Below are 18677 nucleotides of genomic sequence, written 5' to 3' on the forward strand. Positions count from 1 at the left end.
AAATCTCAAAAAAGACTAAATTTTAGAATTCATTTGTAAATCCAAACAGCTTTGAAAATAACAAAAGCCATTACTAATTAGCTTTTGCCAAGTATCTTGAGATATAATCAGCTTAATAAGAACAGTGATTCAATCACATTACTTTTATTCCAGTTATATATAAATATATATCATTTTATATATATTTTATATCTATAAAAGAGCCTAAAACAAGGCTTTAAAAGGCACAAAATAAAGGATTTAACATTAACACATGTGAATATTTGAACAAATTTAAATTTACTAGAAGTTTAGAGCAAAGATACTTATTTCCTTCTTTGAGAACCAGACGAGAAACATGGAGTAAATTGAAAAATCTACACCATGGCATTCACTGATCACATTAAGTAATATTGAAAGACTGTGACTCTTTAATTATCTGGAACAAAAACCCAATCAAGAAGGCCTTTCCTACCAGTTTAGATCTTGGCCTTCCAAGGATATAAAATCAACATTGCTGCCTTTTGGCCTGCAAAGGAACACCTAGAATATTTTTAAACCAGAAAGCACCTAGGAATCCACCTATATTTATGATTAGAATTAAATTCGAGTTGACTACTCAGAACTACACAAACGTCTTAGAGATGAAGGATGATGCACAGCCCAATTATTTTTCAAGTAGAAGAAAGCCTCTGGCAAGGGGCTTTTGCCAGGAAGAAGAACCTAGAAAAGGTGAACAGTCAAGGAAAGCGAATGTAGGGAGTAGAAGCTGGTAGAGACAGTAAAATGGAAGGAGTGAACTTCTGAGCTAACCCAAAGATGTAAAGCCTCCTCTAGCTAATCTAGGATACTTAATACTCAAACATAGCCCGCACTACAATAATGCCCCCTTGTGGATACTCTTAGCCTGGAATAATAACATTTAAATAACTTTCATAACTTCCTCTTTTTGTCCTCAAAGGTACTTTTTTTTTTTAATTTTATTTATTTATTTGACAGAGAGACACAGCGAGAGCAGGAACACAAGCAGGGGGAGTGGGAGAGGGAGAAGCAGGCTTCCTGCTGAGCAGGGAGCCCGATGTGGGACTCGATCCCAGGACCCTGGGATCATGACCTGAGCCGAAGGCAGAGGCTTAATAACATCTGAGCCACCCAGGCGCCCTGAAAGGTACTGCTTTAAACCTTAACTCTCTTAAATATTAATTTCTCCCCTTCGATGGCCTCTTTCTCCTGGTAATGAAGTTTAAATATCCTCCACTAATCTCTAAATGTTTCGTTTCCTTTATTCTCTTCAATGTAATTCAGAGCATCAGATAAATTTTTTTTTAAAGATTTTATTTATTTATTTGAGAGAGAGAGAATGAGAGATAGAGAGCACGAGAGGGAAGAGGGTCAGAGGGAGAAGCAGACTCCCTGCTAAGCAGGGAGCCCGATGTGGGACTCGATCCCGGGACTCCAGGATCATGACCTGAGCCGAAGGCAGTCGCTTAACCAACTGAGCCACCCAGGCGCCCCAGATAAATTTTTAAAAGAAATTAATAAATAAAAATAAAATTCTGTGGTATTAAAATACTATAATGAACAATTTGTTAAAATTAGGCTAAACTGGAAGAAATGACTTGGTGCATGGGAAGCATTCATTCCATCTAAAAATCAGATTTACCAGTTATAAGATAAAATAAGTACTAGGTATATAACATACAACATGAAGACTATAGTTAACACTGTTATATGATACATAAGAAAATTGTTAAAAGTTGTCATCAGAAGAAGAAATATTTTTTCCTGCTATCTGTAAGATGATGAATGTTAACTAAACCTATTATATTTATTTTATAATATATGTAAATCAAAACATCATACAACATACCTTAAACTTATATAGTGATATATGTCAATTATTTCTCAATAAAACTAGGAAAAAATGAGATTTAAGGTATTCAAAAGTTACAAGAATGTGAGGGAAATAAATGAAGCAATATTTATTTTTGACTAGCAAAGTTCTTTTGTTTTTTCCTAGTAAAAGAAAATCCAGATAATAAACTATCATACTAATCAATGTTGTGTGCCCTACTGATACAGACTCAGGCTACAGAGTACTTGACAGTGTCTGTTTTCATCTCTTTACAAGATGTTTAAAACAGTAGTTATACATACAAAAGAGATTCACTTTATTTTTTTCAATCATCAATGCTTAAGAACTCCACACTGGATAGAACATGTCTTGAAAGTTGTACCTAAAATTAACTTTCTTAAGACTGGCCACTTAAATTTAGTTAAAAAAAAAAAAAAAGCCATGCTTCTTTTATGAAATGTTCAAATTTCAATTTCCACTATGTTTTTTTCTGAAATTTAAACAATCAGATTTTGTTTTTGCTTTTAAAGGAGATGGCTTTTATTTGGCCTTACAAGGTAGAAAGACATACAACCTAATAACAATTGAACAAACATTTAAGTGTCTAGTCTGTGCTGGACACCAGGGGTGAAAATGTGATTTTCTCTGCTCTCAAAGATCTCTGACAAAAAGCAGTCAATTACCAAATAAATAAGAATCTACCAATGATGAGAAGCTAAAAGAGATTTTATTAGCTATATCTTCTTTAAAAAACATTCTTTTCAGAATTAAAAGAAAAAGGTCTGTTTTAGGAAAAGAAGAGATTGATGTTTTTAATAAATCCTCTTGAATATTCTAGCAGTATTTTTACACTGCTATAATTTAAAAATATTTACTAAATACATTCTGTAGTGAAAAGAAAAACAAGTACCCATCCTGGGTCATGATATAAAATGTATTTTTTATTTTGGTTTACTGTCAAGAAAGTTTGGTAGACACTGCCTTCCTCTGTATCCTGTATTCTTCAAGCCTAATTAAAAAAAAAAATACTGGAAAGATCTTTAGGAATCTGTCAGAGAATAGAAGAAGGTGAAAACCACACAACCTCTTTAATATGGCTACTATAACCACTATATCTATTATAATGGCCAGACAAGATCTAATAAAAGGGAAAAAATTACAGGCATGGTTCTCTTATGAGTATAGATGAAGAACTCCTAAACAAAATACTTGCAAATGAATTCACCAATCCATAAGAAAAAAATCATCTTGTAACTAAGTTGTTTATTCCAGAATGTAAGATGCTTTTACATTAGAAAAGCCATCATTATAAATCATCAAATTAATACATTAAAAGAAAAAAAAAAGCATATGATCATCTCAAAATATGAAGAGACCTATGAATTTGTTGCAAATATTCTGGCAGTTTTAAAGAATGTCCATATTCTTTGTGAATTCCAATCAACAGAAGAATGTAGCGGAACTGATGACTCCCAAGAGTAAGCCATAAAAATAATAGCTTTTTCCTGGCTGTCTTTATCTTTGGATTGCTCACTCTGAAGAACCTGACATTCTGCAAGGATACTCCAGCGCTTCTGTGGAGTGGCCCATGTGGATAGGAACTCAGGCCTTCCACCAACAACAGCCAACACCAACTTGCCAGCTATGTGAGTGAAGCACCTTGAAAGCAAATCCTAGCAGCAGGCAAGTCTTCAGATGACTGCAGCTCTGACTGCCATCTTGACTTCAATGCCATGAGACACCCTGAGCCACAACCACTCAGCTAAACCACTACCAAATTCCTGATAGGCAGAAACTGTGAGAGAGAATAAATATTTATTATTGTTTTAAAAAAATCAAACCAATACAAAAATAAATAGAAAACTTGAATAGACTATAACCTTAAAAAGAGACTTGAAATGGTGAATAACCTCTGCTTTCAACTATCCCCTGGAAAAAAAAAGTTGTAATCCCAGGCAGTTTTACGGTTGAATTCTACCAAGTTTTAAAGGAACAGGTTAACATCTATTCTTTACAAGCTGTTCTACAAAATATCAAAAGGGAAAGCCATCAAATTTATTTTAAAATCATAACCATTATGGCCAATGAACGTGGACAGTACAAGAAAATTACATAGAATACAAAGCCATAGTAATTGAAACTGTGGTTTAATAACATAGAATCAAACAAATTAGATAACAGTGAAAATACAGAGCCCAGAAATATCATGGATACATGGAAACTGTATGACAAAGTTGGCATCAGAATCAGTGAGGGAAAGGATGGACTATTTAATAAAAAGTACTGACAAAATTAGCTAACTGTATGGAGAAAAACTAGATTGGATCCCTACCTCATGCTATATTCAAAAATATAACCCAAACGTCTAAAGGTGAAGGCTGAAACTATAAAGCCTAACAGAAAAAATGTAGGAAAATATAATATTGTGTCTTCAAAGAAAGGATTTCTTAAAAGAAAAAAAAAAAGACCAAAAAGCACAAAAAAGGGTTATAATTGGCAGGCCTGACTATTATCAAAATGAAGGATTTGAACATATTAAAATGAAGAATTAGGTTCAATGAAAGATACTATAAACAGAGTTAACAGGTAATAGACTGGGAGAAGGTTTTTTTTAAAAAAAACTAAAACAAAGAAGTCCTCCTCTAAAATATACAAGGAACTCCTACAGCAAGATAAAAAACTCTTAATTGTAAATGGGCTACAGATATGAATATGCAATTCATGAAGAGAAAATAATAGATATTTGAGAAATGGTCGACCTCACTGTAAACAGATGAATTTATATTAAAACATTTTGGCATACCACTTTATACCCATCAAGTTGGCAAAAATTGGAAAGTTGGAGAAAATCAGGTGATGATGTGGATATGGTAAAATAGTTACTTTCTCATCACTAGCAATGAGAGGGTAAACTTGTAGTCATTCTTGAGAGTGGTGCGTAGAATCTAATAAATGTAAGTAAGCTTATACACAGTAACACAGCAAGTCAATTCTTAGGCATACACCCCAGAGAAACTCTTCCACAGTTCTCAAAGGGAAAGTATATATTCTTTGCAGTGATGGTTGTGATAGCAAAGAGATGGAAGCAATCTAAATGCCTATATCACTTGGGGAACAGATAAGTAAAATATGGTATATAATGGAATATTATGCATCAGTCAAAAATAAATAACTAGATCTATATTCAGCAACATGGGCAGGTCTCAAACGCTGCTTGGCAAAAAGATACAAACAGAATGATACATATAACACAATGTCGTTTATGTGTATAAAACGTCTATGCACACACATATATATATATATATGAAAACTTGAAATATGTAAACACATGGAGGACAGATCAAAAGGACATGTTAAAAATGCAAGAACGGTACTTAATGCAAGACTGGGAAGTGGAATGGAACTGGAGATGGGGAATGAGGAAGAAACATACACACACACACACCCACCCCCGCCCCCGCCCGAAGAACAGTCTTTTAAGACTCGATAATGGAGGAGGGCCATGAACTGAGAAATACGAACAAGTGAATTCAGTGAAACTGAAATCCTAAAAATAGAAAAGGAAAAAAAATTCCTCTGGGAGGAAAACAAAGCCAATGACAGAAAAACTATCAAAGACTATACAACTATTAAGCAACTTGGTTTAGTTACTATGTTATTAACAATACTGTTCTGATGCATTTACTTTTAAAATTGTAATATGAATGTAAACTTATTAAATAAAGACACATAAATATATTTCAATCTTCAAATTCTACCATTAGGCAAAAGGCAAATGAGGTGAAAGAAATAACAATGAAGCAGACCATGAGAGTGACCAGCTTTTTCATCTTGAAACCTTTTAGAAATATCAGCTCTAGAAATAGTTATGTTATAGTTCACAACAGGCAAACAGCAGTTACTACTTCTGGTATTTGTCCCCTGAGCCAGATGGAATTAGCCTAAATGACAAAGGCCATGTCAAATTAAAATACTATGTAACAATATTCAGGTCAGAATTATTTTAAGCAAGTGTTTAATGCTTTCTGACATGAACTAGACTGTCTTCAGTACCTCTACTATTTCAGCTTTTTGGTTCAGTACTGTTATCAAAATGAATGGCCCAAAAAAGAACAAGTCAAATTGCTGCCAAAAGAGGCTACCAATATTATTTCCATTATTAGCAGTGAGGGCAGAAGGCTATTTTTTCCTTCCACTCCTATACCTTTGAAACTAATATACTTCTAGAACTTTGATTCATTATACCTCTCTTTAACCTACAGAAAAAATATAGAGTTAAGATCAGGAATCAGTCATCTTTGAGCTAAATAAGTATGGCACAGAAAACTTGTTCAACAAATGTTGAAATAAATTACTGATTTAACAAGAAAAGTCAATTGGTTGTTCAGTGTATGTTAATAAGTGCACTTAATCTTGCAGCTCTCTTAAACAAACAAAATAACCATGTATTGGCACATGTGAAAAAAGATAATTCTGAATAAAGTATAAGATAAGTCATTTTTAAGAGACACAAATAAGAAAAATATGCAAAATATATTAAAGTCAACACATTCATCTCAGATATGTCTGAGCTGAATAGCATCTATTCTTGGCTCTTATAAATGGATATATTCTTATCCTTACCAATGGGGGATTCTGGAGTTAGCCCCATGCTTTGAAGCAATGCTTCAGCTTCTCTTCTTTTTTTTTCAAGATCTGATTCTTCTTGCACAGGCGCAACTGCTTCCTTCTTCTGATCAGTCTATTTTTAAAGTTAAAAATTTAAATTTACATAGAATATGAAACATTTCTGCTTGCCAAAAAAGTGTATTTTAAATAATGTGCTAACACTGTTTACTCTGGGCGGGGGGTGACTTAGTTTTGAACACATATAATACTCATTAAGTGAAAACCATTCTCAATAGAGTTCTAGTAAGTAATCTCCAAATGATATGTAATCAAGGAGTTCCCACAAAAGTTTTTACCTAGTAAATTAAAAAAGTACAGTCAACTTCTATTTATCTACAGTATGAAATTGCTATCCACAGTTAGGAATTGTGGAAACCTCCCCCAGTGGCACAAAAGCTTAGATATAAGTATCACAACACTATAAAAAAATTATTTAACCGGTAACAAATTTTAAGTAAATGGACAATGTGATTTGTTGAAAATCCAGTATGAATACCTCAAACTTCTGTATGAAGTCTTCATTGTATTTATGCAGTTTTATGTAGAGAATGTTTGTCAAAAATTCATCTGGAGAAAGGTGTTTTTGTTTTTAAATTATAGGTCTTATTTTTATAATAAAAACATGGTTGAATTTAGTAAAGTTAAAATTCACTTTTGCACAACACAAAACATTTGTTATCAAAATTATTGCCAGCTTTTATTTCAGTCACCTATAGTTTTAGCAAAATCTTCCAAGTAAACTAGATAAGCCTCAATAACCTCAGATCATCCAAAACATCTCAAATGAAATTTAAGGCTTCAAAGAAAAAGTTTTATATATACAAAATAGGCTCTGATGCCCTGTTTTGCCTAGACAACTATTACACAATTATCTGTAGTGAATTTTGTCAATCATAATATTCTATGGTACCATTTAAAAAAAAGTCATCCGTGAACTTCATCAAAATAGCTAAACAGGCTGTATTATGAAGTTGACACTTTACCTGTATTATATAGCAATGTATTAGTAGACTCATTGTTTAATACTATTAAGTTATCTCTTGTAATGTTTTATAGCTTTTAAATTAGCTGTAAATCATGTAGTAGATATCCCTAGGCTATTTATGCCACTTATGGCCATCCTTAGAAAACAAAAATCAAATATGCTCTCAGCACTGAAGGGTTTAAGGCTGCAGATACTACTTTGGAATGGCTCTGCCTATTGGACTCATGTTTCTATCAGTTAACTTTTAATCAAACAGCTAACTTAAACCTCCAACAGTCTTACAATAATGTATCACAGAAAGGTTCAGAATAAATGAGAAAACTCTTCAAAGGCTTTTACAGCATCATAGCAATGCTGTACAAAAATTGTACTTTCGATTTTTCTTTTTTTTAATTAACATATAATGTATTATTTGTTTCAGGGGTACAGGTCTGTGATTCAATTTTTTCTGATTTTTCTTTTCCCTTAAGAGATTTCTAGAAGTCCTGGCTATTGGCTAGCAAACAGAAACCTTGGTACTAATGTAACACTTAGGAAACATTATCTTACACTGACCATTTAAAACATATCTGTGGTAAAAGTATACAAATCTGTCCAAATAGTTGGGAAAAATGTACATATCAATACAGGAACAAGTAAAATATCTCCAGCTCAGGGTCAATGTATATTTGCCATACATGATGAAATGGTGATGTGAAAAATCAGAAGACATATCTATCTGGTCTATCTTTAAGGTAATATCAAACCTACTGCTTGGCAAAAATATTTCAAGGAAAATATTTCATGATGAAAGAGATAACAAATTCCCTAATCACTTAAATAATCTATTATATATTTCTCTTTTCTATTATTTATTCTGACAAACTGTTAGCAGTGCAGGCTAGCAAAACATTCAGATAAGTAAATTCAAATTCCAAACTAAGTTATGATATATATGCCATGTTTTATGAGCTATTACAAGGCAGATGTCCCTTACTTTATATAATAAACATATGCCTAGAAGAGAAATATGTAAATTGAACTTTTATAAACCAAATCCTCAAAATGCATCAATCTATATGAAATATTTTTATTCAGTACCAATAATCCTATTTTATCAATTTTGTCATTTTCACATACCTGGTTTCTTTAAAGTAAAATTCACCTACACTGCTATATTTGCAGTCACAACTGCTGGATTTTTGACTATTCTGAAGGTATTACATAAAGGTATAAGTATTTGATATTAAACCCAATTATTTTACTTGTTTACTTAAAAAAAATAAAACATACTTCCTTTTTCTTCCTTTCTTCTTCTTTTCTCTTCTTTTCCTCTCTAATTTGGGCCAACCGCTGCTTCTTTCGTTCCAACTCTGCCTTTAATTCACTTTTGTCCGACATGTTTGTGACCTTAAAAAACATATAATCATTTATAATCACCATTAGGTTGGTAAAAGTAGCGCTCTTTTAAAAAAAATTAGTCTTCAAGAAGAGAATTATCTCAAGAGGCCTGTAGTTCACTGCTATCGAAAGACAACATATAAATTCTACTTTTTAAATATGGAAGCATAATATATTACTAAGATTTGAATAACATTATAAAGAAATGTATATAAATATTCAGAGTTGAACAAAGTAGCTGGCATACAGCAAGCTCTTTAATGTTCACATGCCCAGATTTAACACAATGTCTCTGACTCTTAAAACAGAGGACATGGGTTGGCATTAAAGAGCTCTTAGGCTATATGACACAGATCAAATCTATAACCAGAGTTTTGCATTCATCCCTAGAAATTTGATTAAAAAAATATGCGGTCAGACAAAATTCCCGTAAATAATGTGTAATACTAATAATATTCAGGACAAGCAAAACACAAAATTTACCATCATTAACTATCAAATATATTTAAAGTAAGTATACTTTAAGTCAAAGCCCAACAGCAAAGTCTGACCGGCTCATCCTCCCAGGCCGGAAGCTCCGTGACTGACAAGTTCACTTTCTCAAAACTACAAGGAAGAGAAAGCCTCTGTCATTTTGTTTTATAGCCTCCACGTTCAGGTACTTTCCCACATACACGGGGAGGGAAGGCACTGTCAACGCCATGTAGGCATGACTTTTATTTATAAAATGGAGCAAGGCGAAAAAGAGTCACTTTTCCTCTGAGGTCACCACTAAGAGGGCGCGGTCCATGATAGGGCGTCTGGGAGAGGGGGGCCACAGGGCGGCGAGCAAGCCTCGAGGCTCCGCGGGCCATCCTCCGGTGGGTGAAGAAGGGAAGCGAGTGATCTCGTCTCCCGCCCCGCCCCCCCCCCTCCCCGGCTTTCCTGAGTCACCGCACCTGTCTCTCCCCGCCTCTCCCCTTCAGGAGCCGGGCCGGGCAGCGCTGTCAGCAGAAACTGCCAAACCGCCCTTTGAGCCGGGACGTGTGACACAGCAGGCAGAAAAGCCTGGAGGGAAGCACAGTCAACCCACCTGGCAGCTGGCGGGATGGGAAAAAGAGTCCGCCCGCCTGCAACGTCCGGGTAACGTCCCTCTCCTTTGCTCCCAACTCCCAAGAGTCGCCGCCACCAGCTCCGCGGCTTCGCGAAGCACACAAAGAGGGTTGGGCGGCGGCTACTACGGCGAGAGCTTAGGGACAAATAGCTTCACCAGAACGAGGTCGCTCCCGGAAAGAAGGGTGGGGCCGTGCTGCGTGAATTGCCGCCCCTCCGTAACTTACCTGTGTAGAGTAGAAACCAAAAGATAAGACAAAGAACCCAGTCAGCCTAGGGGCCCGAAGTGTTTCCACTTTGCCAAAAACTGGAAGAATACGCCTGATGTCCTCCGGCTAGGTAAGCAACCACACCACTCTCGCCTTACAGAGTGACACGACCAGAGAGAACTACAATCCCCAGCTACAAGGGAAACCTGCGTGCCTCGAGCAATGCATTCTGGGAGTTACGGTCAATGGTCGTCGCAAAGTATGCTGGGACGTGTAGTGTTTTCTAGGCTTGCGGTTACCCACTTCAAGGCCTTGTATCTTCAGTATTCCAAAGAGAAGCTTCCAGCACTTCCCTTTAACGAATTATTCTGGTCCTCTGGTCAGTGCTCACAATGTTGTATGTGTTATATATTAAGATCTCTGACTCAACATTGGCCGGATTTTAAGAAGGGTTATTTTCCGGTGGTGAACTTATGTATTACACTGCACGTGAAGAACATTTTTTTAGATATATACACCAATTTTAAGAAAAAATGCCTTATAGACGTTTCATGTGGCATCTTAGGCAATAGCTAAAATATAAAACTAAATTTTGAAAATGTGTAACGCATTCTGCCAGAAATGTGACCATTTGTGTTTAATTAGAAAAAGATTTGGAAGTCTTTACTCAGTTTTTACTAGGAATCTCGTGCAATTGTAAACTTGCTTAGCTGGAATGTTAGTGTTATGAAAATTAGCAATAAAAACTTTTTTTAAGTAGGCGTGGAGCCCAATGCTGGACCTGAACTCAGCACCATGAGATCAAGATCTGAGCTAAAGTCTAGAGTCAGGTGGTCCAACCAACTGAGCCACCCAGGCACCCCAGCAATAAAGACTTCTAATTACCCTATTTCTCCTTAGTTTCATCATGTACACATGGAATATTCATTTGAGACTACAAATAAAATGATTACTATTGGAATAAATAAATAGATAAATAAATGTTTTTCAGCATTGCAAGTAATTCTTCAGAACTTTGTTGCAGTGTGGTAGGTAGCATTTTGATTTTCTCTCAAGAATTTTTGAAAAGAGAATTTTACGCTCTTGAAATCAATCATTTTATACTATTGAAACCAAGCAAGAATGATTTCCACAGTTGTTAGGTGTTTTAATATACAAAAAAGGAAAAGTTATTGGAATATGAATTTACCAGAAATTTATGGGTCAATACACATTTTAAATTTTCTTATTTAAATAAAGCATTATTTGGAAATAATTAAAGCTAACACCAAAGCAATGTCTTTCCTATAGTCTAGAGCGACATTGCCCAAATCTAGGATTAACCTTTAGGATTCAAGTTCTAAGTCCTTAGGCCTGTGCCTAGTCTTTTCCTTATCTTACCCTGCCTATATACAAGATAAATATCTCAGAAATAAATTCAAGAAAGAAAATTCTTTCAATTTCAAGACTTTTCCCCATAACCTAAAATTTCAAAGAGCCCCATAACTGTACTCCTTTTTTTAATTATGTGATGTTAATCACCATACACTGTACTCCTTTTTGTTTTCTTTCTTCTTTTGTAATATTTAGTTTTCATTTATTAATTTGAAAACTTGTTATTGATTGCCTACCATGTGCTAGGAATGGTACTGGGTGCTGTATGTAAGAGCTAAAATGCATATCTCTGTCAGGACGCTCAGTTCAACTAAATATTACAATGAGATTCAGTAGAGAAGTGATGGAAACACTCTGGAAAAGAAAATTTTCAGAAGGAGGTGATTCCAGAGCTCAATCTTTGATTTTGAAAGACTGAATAGTAGTTAACCAAGCAAAGAAGATGCGGAAAGTTGCCTTAGGAAGAGGAAGGAATGTGGCCAGTGTACATAATATGAGAGCATGGACTACTGGAAAATCTGGAAATAATTCAAAACGGCTGTAGGCTAGGGCAAGAACAAGGGAATGAAGTCACAAGCAGTGGCAAAGTCACATATCCCAGTTTAGAGTCCTGAAGATGATGTGAATCCACTGACAGATTTTAAATAGGAGGATGGTAGGATAAGTTTAGCATATTAGACATTGACCTTTCAAAGTGGGTTTGAAGAAAGTCCGATATGATGATATTTTTGGCCCTTAGACTCATTTCCTACCCTTCTTTGCCAAACTTTATGCCTCCGGGGAGTGACCTCGGCTTCTTTGATGACTCCCCAGTAGTTGGGTTTGCCTAATGAGAGGCTTAAGCATCTTCTGCTCTATCAGAAGGCAGATGGAAAGTGAAATTTGGCTTCTCTTCTCTACTTCTTCCCTCCGTTGATGTTATATCTCCAATAGTAGCTTCATTCCTTCCTGGCTACAGCTCTTGCAAGTGGCCCCTCCTCCATGGCTCTACCTTTCACTGGGCTCTGGAAACTTTATTTTCTCCTTTTGTCTCTTTAGCATCCCCTCTGTAGCTAGTCTCCAAGTGCCTCATCAACTCTAATTTGCTCACTTACCTCTGTCAGCCCTTCTGTAACTGGTCCTTTCATCAGAGTATCTTTATTTGAACTCTGGGTGAACTCTGTTTCTTTCTGAGACCCTAATTGATACAGCTTCATTGAAGGGATGGGAGATGGAGAGAAGAGGCAGGGTAGAGACTAGAAGCAGGGAATATACTTGGAAGGTTTTTAGATGGAGCCAGAAACTACTTGTGTATGAGCCAATGCATTTACGGTGGGAATTAAGAAAAATAGACTGGAGAAATGTTAAGGTTTTAGAACAGTAAAGCAGGTTAGGTACCCCAGCTGGCCTTCCTCCTGAAAAGAATTAAAAATGCAGGATAAAGTACCTTCCTTCTTGCTTTAATGAGCTGGCAAGAAAGTAAAGAGTACTTAGGACAAAAGAAGGTGGGAACCTAGATGGCATATACCTAACTTGGTGAATTTTCACAGCTTGTAGGCAGGAGACCACAAGAGACAAAGCCCAAGGCCTACTCTAGACTGCTATCTCAAAAGGAAACCTCAGAATACATCCTTGATGTGAGAAATCTACCGCCACTTCTGAAGAAATGCCTAGCAACTTTGGCACTGATGGAATGGGAATGAGGAGGCAAATTTCTGAGAATGTGCAATCACAGGTGGGCCCTCACATGGCTTTTCAGCCTGAAATTTCAGTACCTGGATGGTTCATAAAAACATGGGCTGAAAATGTGATTTAAAGTTATCCAGACTTATCATGTACTCAGGTGCCTGGGAGAAGCAAACATGAATCTTTTTGGAGGGGCTCCTCTTATTCCAAGCTTTGAAGAAAATTCAACACTTTGAAGAATTCTACATGGATAAATGTCAAGAAATATGAGCTCAAAATCACAAAACACACAAAGGAGGCACCAAAAGCAAGAGCCAACCAACCAAAACAACAGATACCAGAATAAGACCCACAAAGACTTCTGATATTAGAATATCAGACACAGGATATAAAATAAATATGGTTAACTATTATAAAAGATAAAAGAACTAAAAATATGACTAAAACAGCAGATTTTAAAAAGAACCAACTAGCTCAACTGGAAATTAACAATATACTAACTAAAATAAAAGACTCAAGAGATGAGTTGAACATAGCTAAAGAGGGCAGTACTACACTTATACCAAATCTTGGGCCCTGTACTTTGGACTCAGCTCTGGCCTTTATGCAGCCCCAAGGAATATGAATGGCTAAGGATATGGCCATTCATATGAAATCTATATGCCCCCTTAGAGATCATACTTCTGACATCAGGGACCCTGAAATTACCACCTCAAATCACCCCAAGCCTGCTTCCGGTTCCTTATGGAGACCTCTTCTCCAGGTCTCTCCTCCTGAGGGTAGCCTGCACTCTCAGGGGGTGGCCTGCACTCTCAGGGGGTGGCCAAGAAATGGCTCTCATAGGACTATGATGGGACTTGGATTTGTAGGTCGGCTGCCCAAGTGTGTACATTCAATGGCCGTTGCAGTATGGAATGGAGCTGAGGATAAAAGGAGAGGGGTTTGGAGTTAGCAGTTAGGAGTCAGCATTCCCTGTGCCACCATATTATAGGGCAGAGCTCTAGGTATCCAAGAATTTTAAATTCAAACCTGGTTTTTGTCAAGATAGGAGGAAGGAATATATTTTATTTAATTTTTTGTTAGTTTGATTTCTGACTTTTAAATGTGTCTCTATAGTATGTGTCCTTTCATTTGTACTTTTTTCCAGGGTCCTAGAAATATTAGGGGTAGATCAAGAAGAGAAAATATTTGTATTGGAAGGTAGTACTAAAGAAATTATCCAGAATGCAGTACGGAGAGACAAAAAGGTAATATGGAAGAAAGATTAGAAGCATGGAGGATAGGAAGAGGTTTAACAAGCATCTAATGAAGTTCTAGAAGGGAAAGGGAGAGAGAAGAGAGCAGAGGAAATATCCAAAAAGGCACTTTTTCACAATGGGGAAAAATCACCAATCCACAGATTCAAGAATTCCAATTAGTTGCAAATGGGATACATGAAATCTAGACCTTGACACTGCAGAATGAAACTGTAGAGAAGAAAGGAAACAAAACAAAACAACAACAACAAAAAGCCAAACCTGGAAATAACCCAAATGTCCATCAACTGATGAACAGATAAAATGCTAATATAGCCATATGATGTTGGAGCACTACTCAACAACAGAGAGGAATGAACTACTCGTATGTGTAATGGCATGAATGAATCTTCAAAACATCATGCTAAGTCAAAGCCAGACAGAAATGACTACATACTGTATGATTGCATTTCTGTGAAATCCTAGACAAGGCAGAACTATGACAAAAGCAAATCAGTTGTTGCCTGGGGCTGGAATAGAGAATGACTCACTGCCAAGGGGGCATAAGGGAACTTTTTAGAGCAATGGAAGTGTTTTGGTTACTGTGGCTTTGTAGTAAGTTTTGCACTCAGGAAGTGTGTGACCTCCAATTTTGTTCTTTTTCAGGATTGTTTTGGCTATTTGGAATACCTTGAAATTCCATATGAATTTTAGGATGAATATTTCTATTTCTGCTAAAAAGGCCATTAAGATTTTGGTGGAGAGTGTGTTAAATCTGTAGATCTGTTTGGGGAAGATAGCCATCTTAACAATAGTAAATCTTCCAATCTACAGTCACAGAATATCTTTCCATTTATTTAGCCCTTTGATTTCTTTCAGCAATATTTTGTTTTGTTTTGTTTTCAGTGTACAAGTCTTGCCCTCCTTGGTTAAATTTTACCTAAGCATTTACTTTTTTAAATGCTATTATAAATGTAATTAGTTCCTTAATTTCCTTTTGGGATTGTTCGTTGCTAGTGTATAAAAATACAGCTGAGTTTTGTGTGTTAATCTTGTATCCTGCAACTTTGCTGGATTTATTTGCTCTAACAGCTTTTTGGTAGATTCTTTAGGATTTTCTACCTATAAGATTATGTCACCTATAAATAGAAATAGCTTTACTTCTTCCTTTCCAATTTGGATGCATTTCTTTTCCTTGCCTAATTCTCTGGCTAGAACGTCCAGTACAATGTCGAATAAAAGTGGTGAAAAAGAACACCCTTGCCTTGTTCCTGATCTCAGGGGGAAAACTTTCAGTCTTGAAACTACTGCTTTTTTAAAAGGTCAGAATACTCTTCTTTCATTAGAAGAGTAGCCAAGGGCGCCTGGGTGGCTCAGTTGGTTAAGTGACTGCCTTCGGCTCAGGTCATGATCCCGGAGTCCGGGGATCAAGCCCCACATAGGGCTCTCTGCTCAGCAGGGAGTCTGCTTCTTCCTCTGACCCTACCCCCTCTTGGGCTCTCTCTCTCACTCTCTCTCAAATAAATAAATAAAATCTTTAAAAAAAAAAAAAGAAGAGTAGCCAAGATTATTCTGTAGAGTCTGGTTTCTCTAAGACCATGCGCAACCACCCCGCTCCCCATCACCCACTATTATTTGATCCTACTCACCCGGGTAACTACATCAGCTGAAGACTCCTGCTTTCAGGCAGGGAGCTGAAAGTGGTGTGGGAAGTATCCAGATATTGTTTGAAATTTCCATCCGCTTAATTGGAATAAAGGATATGTAAAATATTTTAGCTAATTTCTGTCTCTTAGTGTCCTAAAATTTCTATCTCATTGTGATTAAAGAATCACTGGCCAAACAAGGATGTTTTTCAAATCCTAAAATCTGATTAAGTAAATAAGGATAGAGCCATAGAACGCAGTATTATGAAGCCATTAAAATCGGCACAGTGGTTCTCTATATGCTGATGGCAAGTAACTTCCAATATAATTTATAATTGGAAAGAGTAGTGTACAGGGTAGTTTGCTTAGAGTTATTCCATGTGTGTAGAAAAGAAGAAACACATCCATGTGTTTACTATTTTTACAAAAATACACAAGAAGTGAATTAATAATGAATGTTTCTAGTTTATCATCTGAAAGAGACTCAGTGGAATTGTGGAAAAGTTTATCCATCAGATGAAAGAAACATAACACTTGCTCATTTGAATTTACCTAAGAGAATTTTGTATTTCTGCTGGAATGTTTGTTTTTTATTTCAAAATTTTATCTCCTAAGAATAATGAATGTTTCTAGAGAAGAGGGTTAGTTGTCTTGGGACCTAGGGTAAAACAAAGACTTTCTCCTGTGGTCCATTTAATTTTTTTTTTAATAAGTAAATGTGTAAACAAAAAGCACAAAAAGAACCCACACATATTTTTGTTTTATTTCATTTTAACACTTTAAAGAAATCCTCATTATCAGCATTGATTAGAAAGACTGTAATGGCTAAGAAAAGGCCCCTACTCCAGATATTAGTTCAAACCACTATGTCACTTCTACTTAAATTGGCAGGGCTGAGAGGAGTCATAGTTAGCATTAGTACTGAAGGGGTTTTTTGTTTTGGGGGAATGGCTGGGGGGATTTGCATTTTAAAACTTCTCAGAATAGTTTGTAAAAGAGGGTAGAAATAGAGGGAAAATGCATTTGTTGAACACATTCATATCCAGAATTACACTTGAACTCAATATGCCCACTTATGGAAAATTTTATAAAAGCAACCATTGCAGGGTTTCATTTATATGAAATTTTAAAGCAGGTAAAACTCATCTAATGCTATATAAGTCAGAATAGTAGCTATGAAGGCATGGAGGTACTGACTGGAAAGGGGCATGGGAAGTTTGAGGGTGCTGGTAATGTTACATATCTTGGTTTGGGTGTAGGTTACATAAATTTATATAATCTATAAAATTTATTGTACAATTGTACATATTAAAAGTATATAAATTTTATGTATTTGTATAATCTGTAAAAAATTCTACCCCTATGAAGGGTCTTCTTTACTGTATATATGTTATACTTAATAAAATGTTAAGAAAAAAGTAGCATATTGAACTCTGGCACTTTTAAACCAACCAACAAACATATAAACCATCAGAAAAATACAACACCCAAATCAGAAGAGGAAGGAATTTGCAAGGAATAGAAATGTGTTATACTACTCAGTGATCCAGGCATCTCAAGATACTGTAGGGGCTTCAATAAGTCTTTCCCAGGGAGTCTACTATAGCATTTATAAATGTTTGTTGACAACCTTGTGATATACATTTTCATCAAAGTTTATGATGAAATTATGTTGCAAAAAAGAAGTAGTTGCATTAGCAATGCATGAAGCTTTCTGGTAATTATACTTTTAGTGTTCTTCTGTAAAATGTCACTTGTTTGGTTATAACTTTGCTAAAATGAAATATACTAAAATTTAAGATACACATTCCCATGGCCTTTTTACCAGGCAAAGAGCATGCAGCATTTCCCAGGACCTTTTCATAAATACTGTATCCCTCCTATTTTTTCTACATGTTAATCTGCTAATATTTCACTTTGATGATCTAAGTTCATGAAGTTTCTACCACCCTGCCTTTGTGACCTTACATTGTTCATCTTTTGTATGTTAACAGCTCCTTCCAAAGTCATTTGTGTTTTTAAAATTTTCCAGATACTTCCTTCACCTTCAAGAAATGTATTTGACCTTGTCTTTCAGGCATTGGCACAACTACCTATTTTCTTCCAACTTTGGGAACTATCTTAACTTTCCCATTTCCTCTCATGCCTAAATGAAGTTCTTTAAGAAACTATCTTCACTCAAGGGAGTGTTCATGAGCTGGCCAGCAAATCTCTCCTCATAATTTAACAGCATTACTTTTCTATCATCCTTATTATTGTTCTAGTCTGTATTTTTCCCTTTGGAGTGTTTGCTGCATTGTTAACTTAATATAGGTTTTTTTTTTCATTATTTCCTCTACTTGTCTTGATGCACATATTTTCTTTCTTAGTGTCAAAATAAGGTGATGGTAAATTATGAGTCCCTTCTGAGCTGAGGATACTTTTGTAATCTGGTAACCTTTGGCAGGAAGCACATATCCTAGTGAATGATGGAGCACTTAAGAGTGATTCACCACTGAGCATTACAGAAAATAGGCTGAGGGTTCAAAAATTCAAGGCAAGTTCCTTCTCCTCAGCGTGGTGTATATACTGTGCTCTCACTTTTCTACC

The 18677-nt window shown here is 35.8% G+C and overlaps 1 protein-coding gene across 5 annotated transcripts in view; it reads right to left on the minus strand.

Moving 5' to 3' along the window:
* DYNC1I2 (dynein cytoplasmic 1 intermediate chain 2) overlaps positions 1 to 10346 on the minus strand; it is a 53508-nt gene extending 43162 nt beyond the window's left edge. For 2 of the 5 annotated variants that reach the window (XM_028124319.2, XM_028124330.2), the window contains exons 1-3: positions 9940 to 10082; positions 8760 to 8876; positions 6458 to 6575 (exon numbers count right to left, since the gene is read on the minus strand). In XM_028124319.2, the coding sequence (XP_027980120.1) occupies positions 6458 to 6575; positions 8760 to 8867 (226 nt within the window). In that variant the 5' untranslated portion in view covers positions 8868 to 8876; positions 9940 to 10082. Of the gene's footprint in view, positions 1 to 6457; positions 6576 to 8759; positions 8877 to 9805; positions 9902 to 9939; positions 10083 to 10186 lie in introns of those variants that run through there. The other 3 variants (XM_028124304.2, XM_028124299.2, XM_028124310.2) reach the window with 3 other exon arrangements.
* Between the last annotated feature and the right edge of the window lie 8331 nt (positions 10347 to 18677).

The sequence above is a fragment of the Eumetopias jubatus genome, unplaced genomic scaffold (assembly GCF_037043125.1).
Source record: "Eumetopias jubatus isolate StellerSeaLion01/CBP00866 unplaced genomic scaffold, mEumJub1_p1.0 scaffold_3, whole genome shotgun sequence".
Lineage (NCBI taxonomy): Eukaryota > Metazoa > Chordata > Mammalia > Carnivora > Otariidae > Eumetopias > Eumetopias jubatus.